The 19,355-nt window shown below is 40.1% G+C and overlaps 1 protein-coding gene across 1 annotated transcript in view; it reads right to left on the reverse strand.

The window, feature by feature from the left end:
• The window catches only part of LOC110257476 (ankyrin repeat domain-containing protein 26-like), a 117,827-nt gene that overhangs the window by 50,304 nt on the left and 48,168 nt on the right, over nt 1–19,355 (reverse strand). Inside the window, exons 19-26 of the mRNA XM_021078196.1 lie at nt 17,272–17,342; nt 16,832–16,925; nt 12,117–12,246; nt 11,488–11,546; nt 8,954–9,047; nt 6,253–6,351; nt 5,605–5,633; nt 5,438–5,510 (exon numbers count right to left, since the gene is read on the reverse strand). Of these exons, the coding sequence (XP_020933855.1) occupies nt 5,438–5,510; nt 5,605–5,633; nt 6,253–6,351; nt 8,954–9,047; nt 11,488–11,546; nt 12,117–12,246; nt 16,832–16,925; nt 17,272–17,342 (649 nt within the window). The remainder of the gene's footprint in view (nt 1–5,437; nt 5,511–5,604; nt 5,634–6,252; nt 6,352–8,953; nt 9,048–11,487; nt 11,547–12,116; nt 12,247–16,831; nt 16,926–17,271; nt 17,343–19,355) is intronic.

A 19,355-nucleotide genomic window follows, 5' to 3' on the forward strand; every position in this document is an offset into this window, starting at 1 on the left:
AAGCAAAAATTGAGAGAACTGCACGGAGAAACAAATACACAATTGTATTCTGAGATGGCAATAGCCCTCCCTCAATAAAGTGACAGAATGGACAGGCCGCACAGCAGCAGGCATGTGACAGACTTGAACACCAATATTCTTTTCAAGCAGCCAGAGAACACTTACCAGAAAGGGCTATATTCTGGGTCATAAAATAAAGCTTAATAAACGAAGTAAGCCAAAAAGATCTAAGTCACACCGAGTATCTTCCCTGATGACAAAGCAATGACACTGGAAATGAAGAATGACAGTAACTCTGGAAAATCCTCAAAGATTTGGAAACTAAATACTCAAATATTTCGAAACTAAATAACCTAGGAACCATGAGGTTGCAGGTTCGATCCCTGCCCTTGCTCGGTGCGTTAACAATCTGGCATTGCCGTGAGCTGTGGTGTAGGTGGCAGACGGGGCTCAGCTCCCACGATGCTGTGGCCCTGGTGTAGGCTGGCAGCTACAGCTGCGATTAGACCCCTAGCCTGGGAACTTCCATATGCCATGGGAGTGGCCCAAGAAATGGTAAAAAGACAAAAAATAAATAAATAAAATAAAATTGGGTTGTTTAAAAAAAGAAAGAAAGAAAGAAACCAGCAAAAAAGCACATTAAACTCCAAGAAATCATAAGAAAGGACATAAGAAACATCAAAGGCAAAAATCAATGAGAAAGAGGACAAATAGTACAATGTGGAAAACTCAGTGACACCAAATGTTTTCAGGGGATGACCACTAGGGATAGACTTGTAGCCAGGCTGGTAAGGAAACAAAGAGAGAGCGGACAAATTACCAATTTCCAACATGAGCAGTGCTACAGTGTCTACCCATATGAACAGGATGACAGAGTAATATCATAAACTTTAGGTCAACAAATTTGACAACTCAGATGAGATGGGTAAGTTCCTTGAAAGAGAAAAATTACCAAAGCTCAAGGCAGAAAGAACAAGCAAGCAAAATAGCCCTGTATCTGAAGAAGAAACTAAAGCCACAGGTAAAGACCTTCCCACAAAGGAAAATTCCAGGCCCAGGTGGCTACACTGGTGAAATCTACCAAATGTTTTGGGGAGAAACAATACCAATTCCACACAAATTCTCCTCAAACAAGGAAGACACATCACAGTTCTCCACTCGGTCTATGAAATTAGCATTATCCTCAAACCAGAACCAGTAAGTGGTATTACAAGAAAGCTATGCCATGAAAACGGGGGTAAAAATTCTAAACAGGACATCAGCCAATTAAAGCCAAAAATACCTTCAAAGGACATTTCGTCCAAATGGGGTCTATCCCAGGAATGCAGAATGCAGGGCTGTTTTGCTCTTTCAAAATCAACTAATGTCAATCCCCATACTAACAAACTAAAAAGAAACATCATATGATCCTGTCGGTAGGTAAAAAGATGCACTTGGCAAAACTCCGCATCTTCCTGAGAAAACCTGCCAGCACACCAGGAATATAAGGGAACTTCTCCGAAATGATAGAGACCCATGATAAACCCACAGCCAACACTGTATCTAATGAGGAGAAACGGAATGCCCTTCCCGGAATACAGGGACTAAGACAGGAACAGCTTCTTCTGCTCCTCTTCAGCACAATACCAGAGGTTCCAGCCAGTGCCATGGCCAAAGTCAAGCAACAGAAGGCATCCGATGGGCAATGAGGAAGTAAAACTGTCTGCGAATCAGCAGGCAGCATGGTTACATCATAGGAGTTAGCGAACTTCACCTTGTGGGTCAGGCTGCTTGCTTTGGTGAAGTTCTCCCAAAACACAGACACTTCCATGAATTTCTGCGCTGTCTGTGGCGACACTCATAGCACAACTTCATGAGCTGGTTAGCTGGACAGAGAAGGTGCTGGCTGCAAGTCTTCAAGATGAACTGTCTTTAGTAAGAGAGTCATTTAAGAATGAAGAGGCTTCCCAACCTTTGGTCACACCGAAAATCTGAGAGAGTCTACCAAAAATCCACAAGAACTAATACATGAGCTTGGTAAGGTTGGAAGATACAGAGTGAATACACCAAATCCAACCGTGTTCCTATCATCAGAATAGACCCTCAGAAATTAAAATTTAAAATATACTAATCACAACTGCCCTGAAAAAGAAGACATACAGGTAACCGCATAAAAGATGGAGACATCTATACCCTGAAAACTCCAAAATATTACAGAGAAATTCAAGGAAGATCTGCATGAACGGAGAAATTGTCTTTCTCCAAGGCTTGAAAATTCACTATTGGTAAAGAAGTCAATTCTCCCCCAAAGAAGTCTGTAGATGCAACATAATCCAGAACTCACTTGCAGAAGACCAGCAGATTTTTCTTAAAGAAATAGACATGTTGATTCTAAAGTTCCCGTGGAAAGAAGGGTCTAAAATGGGTACAAGAGGAAGCTAGAGGATTGACTGTGGCCTTTCGCCATACGGCAAAGAAAAGCAGCAGCTGGACTGTAAGCAAGGGGCAAACATGACAAGACCGAATTTTCTAAAAAAAATACCTAATAATGGTGGTTACAATGTACACCAAAGTTCCAGGAGGTGGAAATGCAGAGCAACAAGTCCTGAGGTTACTTCAGCATTCTAGGAGGCAAGTGATCAACTGACCTTGGGTGAAGGCACAGGCGAGAAGCCACGCCAACAGAAAAACACAGTGAGTGGGAAGTATCGCAGCCCTTTGGCTGACAGCATATAACAACTCATTATGTTTTCATAGAAATCTTTTGTCTCAGACTTGAACAGCACAATAGCATATCCATGCCTCATGTGCAGTACTAGACAAACACCCCAAACATTCCTTCACAGATTCATCCACCAAATATCAAGGAACACAATGAAGAGTAACAATACAGGGCATGAGTTCCCGTCATGGCCCAGCAGAAACACATCCAACTAGTATCCCTGAAGATGTGGGTTCACTTCCTGTCCTCACTCAGTGGGTTGGGGATCAGGCACTGCCATGAGCTATGCTGTAGGTCGCAGACATGGCTCAGAACCCACATAGCTGTGGCTGTGGTGTAGGCAGCTGATTTGACCTCTAGCATGGGGACATCCTTGTGCTGCAGGTTCGACCCTAAGAAGCAAAAACCAACCAACCAAACAAAAAACCAGGACAAGCCGACAAAGTCACAGTATCCTCTGTTTGCATCATAATTGCACTGCTTTTATGGTTCAACTGAAATCATGGTTTAAAGATTTTTATTTTTTCTAGTATGGTTGATTTAAAATGCTCTGTCAATTTCTGCTCTACAGAAAAGATAAGTGCACCTTTTCAACAACACACTAAACTTCAACTGCAAAATTATTCTGCGTTTCCAAAAACTGTTATGTCCACGCTTTTCTCAGCTCCTTATTCTGAAACATGTTCCTCTACTGCTCTGACACATTTCTTTTCATGTTTCTTAAAACTCGGCCTGCTTTGAGAAGGCCTCCTTGATTATGGCTATCCTTCCCAGACAAATAAGGATCTCATCCCCTGGAGCTACCTTAGCGTTTTACCGATTTTTGTAGTCAATTTTTCCACCTGAAGTGCAAATCATTTTTTACATGTCTCTTATCTTCTAGACTGTAGAGGACAAGTTCTTTTTGGTGCTTGTTGTTTTTGGTTGGTTTGGTTCTCTGGCTGCACCCACAGTATTTGGAAGTTTCCGAGCCAGGGATCAAATCCGAGCCATAGCTCAGATCTACCTATCCCACAAGCCCAGGTCCTTTAACGCACTGAGGGTCAAGGATTGAACACACACTTCCCAAAAGACCTGAGCAGCTGCAGTCAGATTGTTAACCCACTGGGCTGTACTGGGAAATCCAGGACCTGCTTTTAAACATCATCTTTGTATAAGCAGTCCTTATTTCTTTTACTCAGTAATTGTCTCTTGAGTTCCTGCTCAATAGTGAGCACAGAAAGAAAAAGAAGAAGAAGAAGGTAGATAAAAGGTGTCAGGGTGGCTTTCTAGTGATAATGCCTGAGGTCAGTCAGCAGGGAGATCAGTCAGATTCAAAGGAACAGAGGGCAGGAAAGAGAGAGGGCAGGCAAGGCTGTTCCGAGGCAGGAAGAGAAGCATACAGTCAGGTAAATATTGGTCTACACTCCAGGAAGAGGTGAGGAGGGCCTCAGCAACAGCTCAGATGACAGGAGCAAAGGACAGCCAGGAAAGGCTGGAGATAGAGGGTCAGGCCAAAGTCAGACTATGAATGCCTCATGTGTCACTGTAAGATGCCTGGGCATTCATGTGCTTCCTAGAGTGCTTCATGGTCCTACATGCCCTTGAGACGGATCACTCGAAGGGTCACGGTAGGGACGCATTTGAAGGACATACAAATAAATGGAGGGATAGGAGTCTGAAGGCTTTAATTAGCAAAAAGGCTGCTCCAGGATTGAACCGAGGGGATGTTTCCAGAAATACGTAACATCTAAAATGATCGGGAGAGTTCCCGTCATGGCGCAGTGGAAATGAATCTGACTAGGAACCCTGAGGGTGCAGGTTCCAACCCTGGCCTCACTCAGTGGGTTAAGGATCCTGTGTTGCCCTGAGCTGTGGTGTAGGTCACAGACACAGTTCGGATCCCACATTGCTGTGGCTCTGGCGTAGGCTGGCAGCTACACTTCTGATTAGACCCCTAGCCTGGGAACCTCCATAGGCTGTGGGTGCAGCCCTCCCAAAAAAAAAAAAAAAAAAAAAAAAAAAAAGGCAAAAGACAAAAATGATCGGGGCCATGCATAGAATCAATCACTGTTAATGAATAAATGCATAAATCCTGGGTCCTTGGAGGACAAGGCTCTGCTTAATATTTTACGAATGGCAGTAACTGAGAAGGGGAATTATCTACAGGAATGGCTTGAAGTTATTCCTATTTATTTTCTAGTTTTCCTGTTTCACATCTTCCCGTGTTGAGGGTGAGGGAGTGGGAGGGGCTGGGAGTTTGGGTTCGTACATGCACATGACTGCCTTTAGAATGGATAGGCCGTGGGGTCCGCCTGGACAGCACAGGGAACTACATGCAATCATGTGTCACAGAACATGACAGACGATGGTATGTGAAGGAGAATGCCTATGTGTGCATGGCTGGGTCCTTTTGCTGTACTTGGCAGAACACTGTAAGTCAACGACAATAAAAACATTTAAAAAAAGAGAATCCACTTCAACCAGCATGCCACAAAACGGCATGCTGCTGTTTGTCTCTATTTAATAACAGCAACCAAAAACTGCAGAAATAAATGGACAATGAAATCCATTTCTCCTATGCTTGGAAATAGCTTTCCAAGCATAGACACCAACAATAACATCTACCTTATTTATGTCAAATCCTTCCATTAAATTCAAAAAAATAAGAACAGAATCATGAGTAAGAAAACTGTGACCATTTCAAACATTTTAGTGTTCTTCTTTTCAGAGTTACATTTGTATTGCAAAATTTACCTGATCTGGACGCTTGTAAATCCTTTGTTCCAACTGTTTTGTTAGGAACAGCATCTTTCACTCCAACTGTAGGCTGAATGGGTTTGGATTAGAGTTGATTAAAAAATAACATACAGGTGATACAATCTGTAGCTATTATTTCAAGCTAAAAGTCTAAAAGCATTTACCTTCGAGTGAGGATACTTTTCAGGAGAAGCTAAAAGGCAAAATGGACGTGTATCAATTAGCTGTAAATACAAAAGCTAGGTATTCATTTGTGCAGAGTTAGTACCACGTGGAATTCTGCTGCTTGGCCTTGGCAAGGAATATGTTAGGTTTTGGTGTTCTCCCTTGGGTGGGGGGAGTCAGGACAGGAACCTGAGAGAAGTATGAATTCATTATAGATCCTGAAAAAGAAAGGGGCATATAGGTCTAACAAGACATGCAGGTAAGATTTCAAAAGGAAGGAATGTTATGTTTCAAAGGATCGTGCAATAGAAAAGTGCACATACATCAACGTGAACAGGCTGACTGATGAGGAGAAAAGTCATCTCTAATCAGAGGAAGAGATCATGACCCCAAGAGGATAAAGTGAAGGCTGACGGGACAGTGCAGTGGCCTCTCTTTCCTGCAATACCGCAGCAGCATGGACTCCACTATACTGCCAGTGTTTAGCATTACCTTCAATTTGCTCTCTAATTTGGGAAGTACCCATTTGGGGTGTCAGTTCAGTTGAAGGTAGAAATCATTTCTCATCAGAGAGAGTGTTTGGAATTGATCACCTTGGATATTTACTTGTAGAGTAATACTGCATAGAAATATTCAATTTTCCGTACCCATGTGGGCCACTGCTAGGCCTCCATGTCTTGGATCCTCTTGTTGAGCCCTCTTAAAGTTGCTTGATCCACTCATGCAAGAAGGTATATAAGGCACATCTTAGGAATAATGTATAGAAAATATTCAATATTGAAATATGATGACCAAGAAGGACAAAATAAATTCAAATGCAACAGCCTTATTAGATATCAATGATATTTTTACTTTAAAATCAGTGTAGTAGTTACTGATATACTCCCAATTTATCATTTAGGGAATGAATCCTATTAATTCCTTCTGTTTCCAAAATCTGTTGGGTTTGGCATCTCATGCCAATGTTGAAAAGGATCTTAACAAAATATTAGCTATCTTAAACAACAGCAGCAGCAGCCAATGCTTCCATATTCCAATTAATCTCACATGCATAACAAATGCCAATACCACCTCTATCTTTGATGCCTGAGGGTGATGAGGAGTGGCTGTGGTGGACCCCAGGGCTAGCACCCCTCCTGCTTCCAGGATTCTATGGAGCAGCAGTGATCTGACTGGGTTTCAGTGCATGTACACTGAAGCCACTTGTAAGGCGTTCTCTCCAACCTCCTCGTTCACTCCACAATCATGCACTTAACGCTTTTCATTCCTCCCTCCTTCCTTTCACTATGTCCCCCCCTCTTCAAAGGCAATCTCTAGATCTGTGGTCTCCCTTCTGCCCCTTTTTCGTGCTTTTGAAGGATCATCCCCACCACGTCTTTTTTCCTCCCTGCTTGGCTGTAGTATCTCACATGGATAATCTCTCCTTCAACTCTGCTTCCCTCTAGCTATAAACAGGGAAGAAAGAAAGGAAAACAGGAGTTCTCTGCAGCCTAGCAGGTTCCGGATCAGACATCGTCACTGCAGTGGCTCAGGTCGCTGCCGTGGTGTGGGTTCCATCCCTGGCCCAGGAACATCCCCACGCCTTCAGTGAGGCCAGAGCAAGCAAGAAGAAAACCAAAAAGGAACAGAAAAGAATGCTTTTCCTTAATCATGTCAGATCTTGAACTGGCCAATGGCTTGTCTCTCAGGGTTCTCTAACACAAGTCTACACCCTGGCCTGAAGACCAGCAACCTGGGCATCCCTTGAGAGCTTGTGAGAAATGCAGAATCTCACACCTGTGGCTCAGAAGATGCACTTTCCACAAGATCTCCAGTCACTCATTAAGTCTGAGAAGGTCTGGTCTATATTGAGTCTGCTTCTCCATTACTTCAACTTAATTAACCCTTCTGAAAACTAGCTTCAAGGTCCTCACTATAACACTTCCCCAAACCTTGATATGTATTAGAAGTTGTAAGTTTCCAATGGACTTTTTGTCAGTTTACAGTCTCCTTGATCCCACCCGTACCATGCCCTGGTCTCTTCTTCTTTCCAGTCCTCCCCTTTGGGCCCATGTGACACCATCCCCTAAAACAGCAACCTGTCCTATGACATGGATGTACCTGCGATCACAGTGGACCACATATGCCCATGACCCCCCACGGAGGGGAACACCCAGTGCTGCTCAACCAGGGAACTCCGTCCTGAATGCTTCCTCACGATGAGAACATAAGACTGGGAATATTAGGCTGTACTTCGCCGACAAGTTCTGCTGCTGGATATCCATCTCACAGTTCAGACCCTCCTCCCTCCTTTTTCTAAGGAACCATTGTACTCTGCCACCTTCACACCACAGCACCCTGCTTCCTCTTCCTTCATTCACACCCTGTAGTCTCTGCCTCTCTCATCCTTCGTTCTTCTTCTCCGCTTCCCTGTCTCCTGACTTTCCTTAGGTTGTAGAGCATCCTGAAATGGAACTAATGAATCATTTCGCTACTTCAAGGGGACTTGTGGTTTAAACGGTTGCTGACACCCAACGTGCCACACAGGTTCCTTCCTTTCTCATCGGTTTCCTCCCTGTGCATTCAACAGGTGCCTTCCATTGGCTAGGAGAATATATCCGGGAGTTCCCTGGTGGCCCAGAGGTTGAGGATTTGTCTTTGTCACTGCAGTGTCTCAGGGCCAATCCCAGGCCTAGGAACTTCCTCATGTTGCAGGTGCAGTCAAAAAACAAATAAATACATTTTAGCATTTTCTTTCTTTTTGCTTGGATGTCATGTATCTACACAATGGAACTCGACAGATCCATAAGAAAGAACAAAATAATGCCATTTGTCACAACATGAATGGAACTAGAGACTCTCATACTGAGTGAAGTTACTCAGAAAGAGAAAGAGAAATACCACAGGATATCACTTATATCTGGAATCTAACGTATGGCACAAATGAACCTTTCCCTAGAAAAGAAAATCATGGACTTGGAGAATAGACTTCTGGTTCCCAGGTGGAGGGGAGGGAGTGATATGGATTGGGAGTTTGGAGTTAATAGATACAGACTATTGCCTTTGGAATGGATTAGCAATGAGATCCTGCTGTGTAGAAATGGGAACTATGTCTAATCACTTATGATGGGGCATGATAATGTGAGAAAAAGCATGTATACATGTATGTGTAACTGGGTCACCATGCTGTTAAGTAGGAAAAAAAATAATGTATTGGGGGAATAAAAAAAAAACTCAGATAAATTAAAATTCACACCTAAAGCAAGGAAGTCATAAATGACCAACACAGAATAATGTTTGGAGAAAAAAAAAATATCAGAATTCCTGTTTTATCATATGTAATTCGACTTAAAAAAATAACATTCTTACCTTCGACTTCTCCATTTACTCTATTTTTACCTCTTTGACCTGAAGTTCCAGATAAATGATCAACGTACTTCTGTGAAAGACTCTCAGAGGCACACTGTTAAAATTTAGTTTAATAATGAGTTGCATAAAGTTCTCCTCATCTCTCTCAAAGAAAATACCTGGATTTCCCTACTTTATTTTTAATGTCCTACTTTAGAAACAAGTAGACTTAAAAATGACAGAACAGGGAGTGAAAATACAAACATTTCAATTGAAAACTTCTATATGTTCGCTAGAACAATTCTATCCTTTTATCCCCTCCTTTGGCTATTGACTCTGTAAACATAGCATGGAAAGCCTGAGTCAATATTTTCACTCACAGAATACTGAATTACAATAACATATTTCACCCAAGGATTAACTTCAAAGCACATAACTCGACTTTGCCTTCTCAACCAAAAGAAGAGGATATTTAAAATACATATAAACATTAATACGCACATATTTCAACAAGTTCTTAAAGAGGTATACCTGCTATAAATTTAAACTATTTCTAAGGACAGAAACATTTTAGTACTAAAATAACATACTTGGCATGAAACGAAACTTTGGCATATAAACCCTGTTGAGTATTAACAGAATATTGTACAAGCTGCTTCATTTAGCTATACCAGGGCTTAGAAGGATCGATTCTTTGATAAAAATGTTTATTGATGGGAGAAACAGTTGAACGGAAAACGTAATAACAAAACAGTAAGGAAAACTTTCAAGTTTAAATAATAGCAAGAAAATGTCACTATAATTACGTAATTTTTCAAAAGAGGAGATTAAGCTTTCGTAAGAGAAGAATGAGGATATTTACTTACTAGCCACCCAAATGTGCCAGGCCTTATTATGCACATTTTCTCTTCTATGTGCAAAAATAATAATCAAAATGATCATAAGGCGGGAAACAGACTGGGGTACCCGGTGCTTGCCCTGGGCCTGTGCCTCGGGCCTGGGGCCTTGGCGGGTGTCCCCAGGTGTGGCTGGGAAAAAAGTGATCATAAGAATGACCTGTTTCCTGGTCATTCCAAGATGTGAGAGGGAAATGATGTGCAGAAGGAACCCAGTCTTCTCTCTGTCCAGAAGGTCCCTTCTCTAAACCTTCACCTAGCTGGCTCCTTCCCATCCTTCCCGTGGCAGCTCTCGTCACCCTCAGCTCTCTTCTAACAACCTCCATTCCAGCCTCACTCCCGTCCACCACCAAACTCCCCCACGGGTGTCTAACCTAACCGTCTCCCTGTCAGGTCCTTCCCATGAGGGACTTACAGTGATATCAGAAGGATTCCTGCCTCCTTGTTTTTCTGCTCCTACCACGACAGCCTAACCCCTCAGCTGGTACATTCGCTGTCTAAGGACCAGGCCCACAGTTGGTATTCAACAACAGGAATTTATTTAAGGTCAAAACATTTAAGATCTTGAGAGGGCCGCAAGTACCAAAGCACTAATATACCTGTAGGAGACCACTGATCACAGTCTACTGAAACTTAACACACCCCAAGTCAGAAATCCACATGCCTGTTCTACCTGTCACATTCTTAACCCTGCTCTCACCTTGCGGCCCTTCAGGTTTTAAAAAGGTATCCTCAGAGTTCCCTTGTGGTTCACCGTGTTAAAAATCGGCATTGTTAATGTGGCAGCTCGGGTCCCTGCCGTGGCATAGGTTTGATCTGTGGACTGGGAACTTCCACGTGTCAAAAAAATACCCAAACAAGCAGAAAATACCCTCCACATTTAGTAAACCACTAACTGGCACTGTGATCCTTTTTAATTTCTTGTACAGCAGCACCCAAGGCCTATGAAGGTTCCTGGGCCAGACAACAAACTCGTGCCACCCCAGAGACAATGCTGAATCCTTCAGCTACCTTGCATTACCGCAGGTGCGGCTGTCATAAAGCAACTTAGTGCACACTGCTTTATCCAAAATGATTTGTACTTATTCAAACATAGGTAAACCAACCTGCTGTTATCATAACACCACATATTTATTTGCATCCCCATGTTTTTGTTCCCATTAAATGTTCCTTGCAAATCTAGTGCATAATTCAAATGTAATAAAAAGCTTCAAGTATCAGGAACTCTCTTTTCAATGTTGAAGTGGTAAAAAAACTACAATTTGACCTGTTTCTGTCTGAATCACACTAGGACGTTTACACTTCCAAATATATATATTTATTTATATATATAAATGTGGCCATAGACTGACCTGGAATAATGCTTTGGTTTTTAGATCAACTTAAATTCAGAGCAAAAACTGAGTCCTGATAGCTTCCTAGCCCTAGTTTTGCACTTTACTGGGGCTTCATTAGTTGCATCTTGCCAATTAATAGCAGTGTACTATGTGGTAGTATCATATTTCACGCAGAATTATTTTATTAATTATAAATGAAAACTATCTGATGGACAAACGCAAAGGTGAGAAAGGCAAGACAAAGCACCCACTCCCTTGTGTTTTCCCATCACTCAGGCCTTCTATTTAAAAAAATCACAATAGTAATATTAGAAAACAGTACCTCAGTATCCAAAGATGATGCAATATCTTCCTCCTCTAATCCTGATGCTGACAACACACCTATAAAATACAGCCACAGATACATAATTGAGAACAGTTACTACTATGAATTTTATTTGTATGTTTTCCTCTTACTATGTATGTGTCACAGATGAACCTGCCTTTCCACAGAAAAGAAATCCATGGACAAAGAGAATAGACTTGTGGTTGCCAAGGGGAAGGGGGAGGCGGTGGGATGGACTGGGAATTTGGGGTTAATGGATGAATTTTAAATACACATAAATCTATCTCCATTCATGAATATGTCAGTAAGTTAAATTAACAGAAAAGTGTTTGGAAGGTTGAAGCATTCTCAAGAAGATAAAGTTGGTGGTTGTTGGGAAACTTTTGATAGAAAAAAAATTTGAAAAGAAATAAGTATTGTATTTGGTTCACACACTTTGAAGATTTTCTACTAGCTTTTTAAAGTTCTGTATTTTAAAGTTTTTAAAGCTGCACCCTTGGCACACAAACGATCCTGGGCCAGGGATCAAGCCCCTGCAATAGCAGTGATGATAGCCAGATCTTTAACCCAGAGAATCCTATACTAGATTTTAAGCATGGAAAGAAAATCCATAGTCACTAACTCACCACTTCTATTCTCTCTGTGTGCTCCATCAACAGAGGTAAAATGGTCAAGATTTGGTGGCTCTTGTGGGATACTTTCCATCACATCAGTCCTGGTTTCTTTTGGCTCCGTTCCCGGCTTTTTGTCTCCTTCCTGTAAAAAGAAGACACAATGACACAAAAACCCAATTTCAGAAAACGTCATACGCATTCACTTCCTCATTCAAACAACCAGTCAGGAAGACCACATTGACTCCACCTAGAAAACGTAGGCACTGTCCGGGGAGGTGCTGGAAATAGCAATAAAAGACAGATTCTGCTCTCCATTCCAAGTGAGGCAGAGCTACATGAAACCAAAGAAGCACAGAAAAGCATCCCTCACCAGCTCTACAGCTGAAGTGGAGAGACTACAGTAAAGGCATAAAGGAGAGACGATTCAGCTGGATCTGGGGAGCTCAGGAAATGCTGCCACAACAGGGCTGCATCTTCAAAGACAGACGAGGGGCCAAGCTGGGATGGAAAGCCACTTCTAGTAAAGGCAGCCTGCACAAAAGGACAAGGCATGACACAACAGAACCAGTCATGTGGACAACCGGAACCCAGTTACTGGGAATTGGTAGGGAGAGACAAACCTGAAGGATCAGAACCAAATGGAAAAAAGCAGGTACCGTTCCTAGAACATGAACCGTCTCCTTTATGGGATGGGAATCCATAAATAAGTAGAGGAGTTACATCATCACAGATGTGTTTTAGAAGGGTTTTCACAAGGATAGGTGAGAAGGCAAGTTATGGAAAGAAGACATGAAAAATGCAAGCAGGTGGAAAATCCTGAACTTGCTGGGTAACTGGCTGTGGTGATTTCAGGGAGGGTTGGACTCTGAGATTTCTTGCTCCAGTTTTTCAGTGATGCTACTTACTAGGATGGGGAAAACAGATGACAGAATGACAGAGAGCCTACAAAGAGTCAGGGACAAAGGCTTTTTTAAAATTAAAGTATAATTAATTACAATGTGGTGTTAGTTTGAAGTTTACAGGGACATGATTGAGACAGATAGCTATCTCTGTCTCTCTCTCTCTCTCTCTCTCTCTCTCTCTCTCTCTCTATATATATATATATATATATATATATATATATATATATAATTTCAGATTCTTTCCCATTATAGGTTATATGAAATATTGGGTATAGTACCCTGCTATGCAGTACTATCTTGTTTGTCACCAATGTTATATATATATATAGTAAAGGAGCAGTGTCTTCAGTTTGGGGCATTCCAAATGTGAGGCACTCAGGGGACCTATAAGAAAGATCTGGATGAACACATTTGGCATCAAAATAGATAAAATTATTCAGGAAAAGGTTATGACATTAAGACAAATATCTGCAAAATATGCTCTCCTGGAATAATGAAAGCATGCAAACCTGCACAGACTTCTGAAATTTTGAAAAAAACAAGAACTGAGGAAGGACTGAAATTCAATTTTTCAATGATTGATGTCAACATTTTGTTTCAAAGATTCAAAAGATACTCTTTCCTGAATCTGTACAAATATGCATTTTGGGACACTACACCAATACACATGTTTAACTTTAACAAGAAGATTTAATTGTAAAATACCAATTCTAGATGCTACAAGAATATTTTTTTAAAAGTTAATCCTAAAAAAAGAGTTTTCAATTACAATTGCTTACGTGATTATTGAATGATGAGGTGTTTTTAAGCAGTCATATAATGTAAGAAAAAATTAAAAACCCTATTTAGAATGTCACACTGTTTTTCCTGTCATGGCATAGCAGAAATGGATGTGACCACCATTCATGAGGATGCAGGTTTGATCCCTGGACTCACTCAGTTGGTTAAAGATTCTGGCATTGCTGTGAGCTGTGCTGTAGGTCACAGATGCAGCTGGGATCCCGAGTTGCTGTGGCTGTTGTATAGGACAGCAGCTGCAGCTCTGATTCATCACTAGCCTGAGAACCTTCAATATGCCATGGGTGCAGCCCTAGAAAGACAAAACAATAAAATTAAATCAAATTAAGGTAAAATAAAATAAAATAAAATTCACACTTTGTTTTTAATTCTCCTGTGAATAGCACTCTAATAACTCCAGTTGCCTACCTAGTATTTTATGGTAGTTAATGGTTGCCAAAATGATCTAGCACAAAAATTAATAAAACTATGATTGACCAAGTTGGAGATTTGAAAGATTTAAAATACAATTATGATTATCAAAGAGGACCTAGTATTGACATGAGGAACAAAGGGACTGAAAAATCAAGTCACAAGTATTTCTGAATTTTTGATATGAAATAATTTACACATTAGTTTCACATGCATATACAAAAAACTTACATGTTGGTTAAGTGACTAGAGATGCTGAAGTTTATAAAGTTTCTCAAGAATAATGTGAAATGTACCTATTGCTAGAGATATTTTCAAAGTAAAAAATGATCTTCCAGAGATAATTTTGTATTTTCTGCTAGTCATTTTTCCTTCTAGTGAGTTTATAACAAACAGTTGATATTACAAAAAAACATAAATGTGGTTTCTTTTATTCAATGTGTTCATATGTGTCCATAATGTGGAGATACTATTAGGAACAGATAAATCAGAACTCTCCACAAAAAATAACTTCTATACCGCTTTTCTTTAAGAGTGTTGCAGGTTCAAATGTTCTCATGCAACGAATAGAGATTAAGAACCTAATTTACATAATTAGAAATTATACTCTTAATAGAAAGACTGGGTAGAATGCTTATTTATGTCCTCTCTCTTCTCAAAAGATTAAAAATACCTACTAAGAGGATACCAAACAGTCAGATACCATTAGTTAGGTCAGTTAAGTATGCACCAGGCAGTAACTCAGAAACCATAAGCAACAGAAGGGTCCAAGTATCTCCATCTGAATAAACATGGAATGGCATAAAACTGAGCTCAACTTGCATTATCGATGAATACGGGTTTTGCTAGACTAAATATAACACATATTTTATTAATTTCAAAGGGAGGATTTTTTTTAAAAAAGAAACAACGTCAAATAAAAACTAACATCCATAACCAAAAAAAGGTGAAGATCAAAGTTTCTTTCAGTTCTTCTTCATCTTCAGCGATATGGCATTCAGAAGCATCTGAACACCTCATTCAGGACTTAGCTTTCTTTTCCTAATTTGAATTTGCAGTAATTTCCATATTTTGAAATAGAGGATTCCCTGTTCTCACTTCATTCCACTCCTTCTGTTACATCTCTCGTCTTGACCCTCACTCAATCTATACAATATATTTCAGCATTTATATATAGTAGATCAGTAACGTATCAATACTGTTAGGGATATACTATAATCAAAAGCCTCTGCTTTATATATTTTCATTATATATTAAAAGATACATATATATATACTTTATATATATATAAATGTGTTATTGTCTAGGAAACTTTATAAAAAATCAAAATACATTAAGTACAAGACAAAGGTTTGTGTTCATAGTATATTCCTAATAATACTGATTTGTATTACTCTACAAATATTTGTTTATAAATACTACTATTGGAATGCCTCTTGTGGCTCAGTGGGTTCAGAACTGGTCATAGTATCCATCAGGATGTGAGTTATTCTATCCCTGGCCCTGCTCAGTGGGTTAAGGAGCCCACATGACCACAAGCCATGCTCTAGATCACTGATGCAGGTCGGATCTGGCATTGCGGTGGCTCTGGCATAAGCATGCAGATGCAACTCTGATTCGACCTCTAGCCTGGTAACATCCATATGCTGCAGGTATGGCCCTAAAAGGAAAAAAAAAAAAAGATTGTTTTTTTAAAAAAAAATACTACTGTAATAAAGACTTTGACTTTATCACTATAAAATAATTCACTCATGTAATCAAACATGATCATCTACCACTCCCTGAATGCCATGAAGTATTACTAGAGAGAGAGAAAAATTGAGAGAGACATGTTCCTAACACAGCTACTTTCCACCTGGAGAAAGAACTGGTAACCGGAAGTCTAAGGAGAATATAAGGCTTCAAAGATATTCTTCATGGAACATAAGATGGAGCTAAAAAGAAAATCAAGAAGATGATCAAGAATTTTCATCTAAAATTCTAAGCTCCCAATTGGTGGATACTGAGAAATATACTGTAACCTTTTCCTTATTTATCACATAGTGATGATCTATTCCCTTGGTATTTATGACATACTTCCTCCACAGAACTCAACTGAACTTACACAATGAAACCTGAACAGGCCCTCCTCTCAGCCTATTTCATTTCTAAATGACACTAACCCTGGATGTTCAGTCCTCAACTTTTCAATTCCTCTCTTTCTTTCCTTTTTTTTTAAAGCCACTCCTATGGCATATGGAAGTTCCCAGGCGAGGGGTTGAATCAGAGCTGCTGCTGAGACCTATACCAGAGCCTTGGCAACACTGGACCCTTAACCCACTGAGCAAGGCCACATCCTCATGGATACTAGTAGGGTTCATAAGCCGCTGAGCCACAACGGGAGCGCTTCCACAATCTTTCTAGTTAAAATCTTCCTACGACAATCATTCATTTTATGAATTCAGTTAATGTCTTCTACAAAGAGGAATTATGCTATTCGTAGCAAAGAGTGCCACTATCGATGCCGTAACTGCTTTTCATCAATGAGACTCTTCCTATTTTCTAAAATAGTCTCATATAATATTAGTAACACAATTAAAATTCCTTTTCGGTTATGACAGAAAAAACCCGACTTACCGAACTTGGACCCGGCGGGTTTCTCTGAAGCTCTTCAATTGTGCCCGCTTGCATTTTGTTTGTATCTTTTAACTCGGCATTTTCCTTTTGAAGCCTAAAATGTATATTTTAAAATAATTATTCTCACACATAGAGTGTTAAAAAAAAAAACACCAATTGTAAACAAACACCCACAGGTTCCATTACATAAATTCTGAAAATTTTGAAAGGTAGATGTTTTGGCCATTTTGTGTTTTTCTAGTAGTGTTTTGTGGATAATGTGAAAAATTTAGAAATAATGGGGAAAAACTTGTATTTCACAACGCCACAAAACTGAAATTTTTACCCAGCTTCCCAATGATGTATTATTTGTCGTCTTTCCTGATATAATTCTTACACTGTACTGCCTAGGTGCTTCGTACTTAATCCCTACTTATTCTCTGTGCTGCTTTAAATCTTACTTTTGCATTTGATCCTGCATCTTCTCAGTACATTTCACGGCCTCCATATATCGATCTTGTGCTTCTTGCAACTAAAATAAAGGAAAACAATGTTTTCACCTACTCATAATCTAGTACAGATACACCTGTTTTCTTGTCTTGTTCTTCTGCATATTGTTTATGGCTACTTTTTATGCCATTAGAATAGACAGGAGCTGTTATAACGGAGACATTCTAGCCCACAAAGCTTGAAGTATTTGCTATCTGGTCTTTTAGACGTTATCAACCTCTCCTCTAGTATTAAACATATTATTCATGTGTTAAATTCTATTTTATCAAGTAAATATTCACATTTATAAGTTGGTGGATTAGGGAAAGAGAGAATTTCCTTACAGGAAACATTTATGTGTAAAATTTATGTGTAAATATACACACACACATATAAATAATATACACACATCCACATCCACACATCCACATACACATATATGCACATGCATGTACACAAAACACATGTACTTATACACACATACACAGATACACACATATATGTACATATACATACAGGTATATGTAAATATATATACACACAAACATATATATACACACACATACAAACACACACACACATGTGTGTCTATGTATGTATTTTTTCTGTGGTTTAGGGCTGCACTCACGGCATATGGTGGTTCCCAGGCTAGGGGTCTAATTAGAGCCATAGCTGCTGCCTATGCCACAGCCACAGCAATGCAGTATCCAAGCCAGGTTTGCAACCAACACCACAGCTCATGACAATGCTGTATCCTTAACCCACTGAGCGAGGCCAGGGATTGATCCTGTGACCTCATGGTTCTTAGTTGGGTTCGTTTCCAGTGTGCCACAGTGGGAACTCCACATGTATATTATTGTCTTCTAAGCTATACCCAACTATAACATTAAATATCCACATAGGTGAGTCACTGTGGCTCTTCTAGTGATTATGAATGTTAACACTGCTTTTGGTGACAACCAGAGGTCTCATGGACTAGTTAGAGACAGTATCTACTCAGGAGCCAGCATGCATGACTCTCAGTCCCAATCCCATCCATTAATAGCCCTGTGTCCTTGAGCAAATTACTTAAATTTTCTGTCTCAGTTTCTCCATCTATACAATGGAGATAATAATAGCATCTACCTCATTGGGCTATTGGGAAGATTCAACTGGGGAATACACATAATGTACTTAGAAGACTGGGTGGCACCTAGCAAGTGCTAAGGGTTTGCCATCAGCATTATTACTCTCGCTATACTGTATGTTCTCAACAATTTAATATTTAGGCACCTAGCATGCCAATGGACATGGTCTCATATACAAGTCACCCTCAAAAATCAGTCTTCATTTTAGTGAAAGTGGCTGTCGGTGGGGAGCTTGAGGCCCAGAATATACCACCCAGTACTTCAAAACCTTACATTAATTCCTCCAACTAGTACTTTTTTCCACTTACAGTCATTTGGAACTTACTTCCTCTCTCTACTACTCAGTGGGCAGTGATCATGGACTACAATGCAAAGAGCACCTCCTGGACTGAGTGTACAAGACTTGCATGACCGTTGGAGGAATCAATCCACTGGCATGGCTATTAGGTCAAAGTTCTGAATCAGTTTATTCCCAGAAACTGTTTCTGTCGAGCTATTCTAGCAAGGACTCTTATGGAGAATGGATTTCAGAAAAGCTATTCTTGGAAGTTCACACTGTGGTGCACTGGAAACAAATCTGACTGGTATCCATGAGCACTTGGGTTCAATCCCTGGCTTCACTCCATGGGTTAAGGATCCAGCATTGACCCTGAGCTGTGATGCAGGTCCAAGATGTGACTCCAATTCTGAGTTGCTCTGGTTGTGCAACTGCAGTTCTGATTTGACCCATAGCCTGGGAACTTCCATGTGCTATGGGAGCAGCCCTAAAAAAAGCAAAAAACCAAAACAAAAAGAAAAGAAAAACTATTCTCAGAACTTTACAATTAGTGAAATGCTATCAATCTGTAAATTCCACTTTTAGCTGTATACTAAAGGAAGGAAAATTAGATTTTTTTTTCATAGTGAGGGCAAAAATGAACATTTAATTG

Source organism: Sus scrofa, chromosome 17 (assembly GCF_000003025.6).
Source record: "Sus scrofa isolate TJ Tabasco breed Duroc chromosome 17, Sscrofa11.1, whole genome shotgun sequence".
NCBI classification, from domain to species: Eukaryota; Metazoa; Chordata; class Mammalia; order Artiodactyla; family Suidae; genus Sus; species Sus scrofa.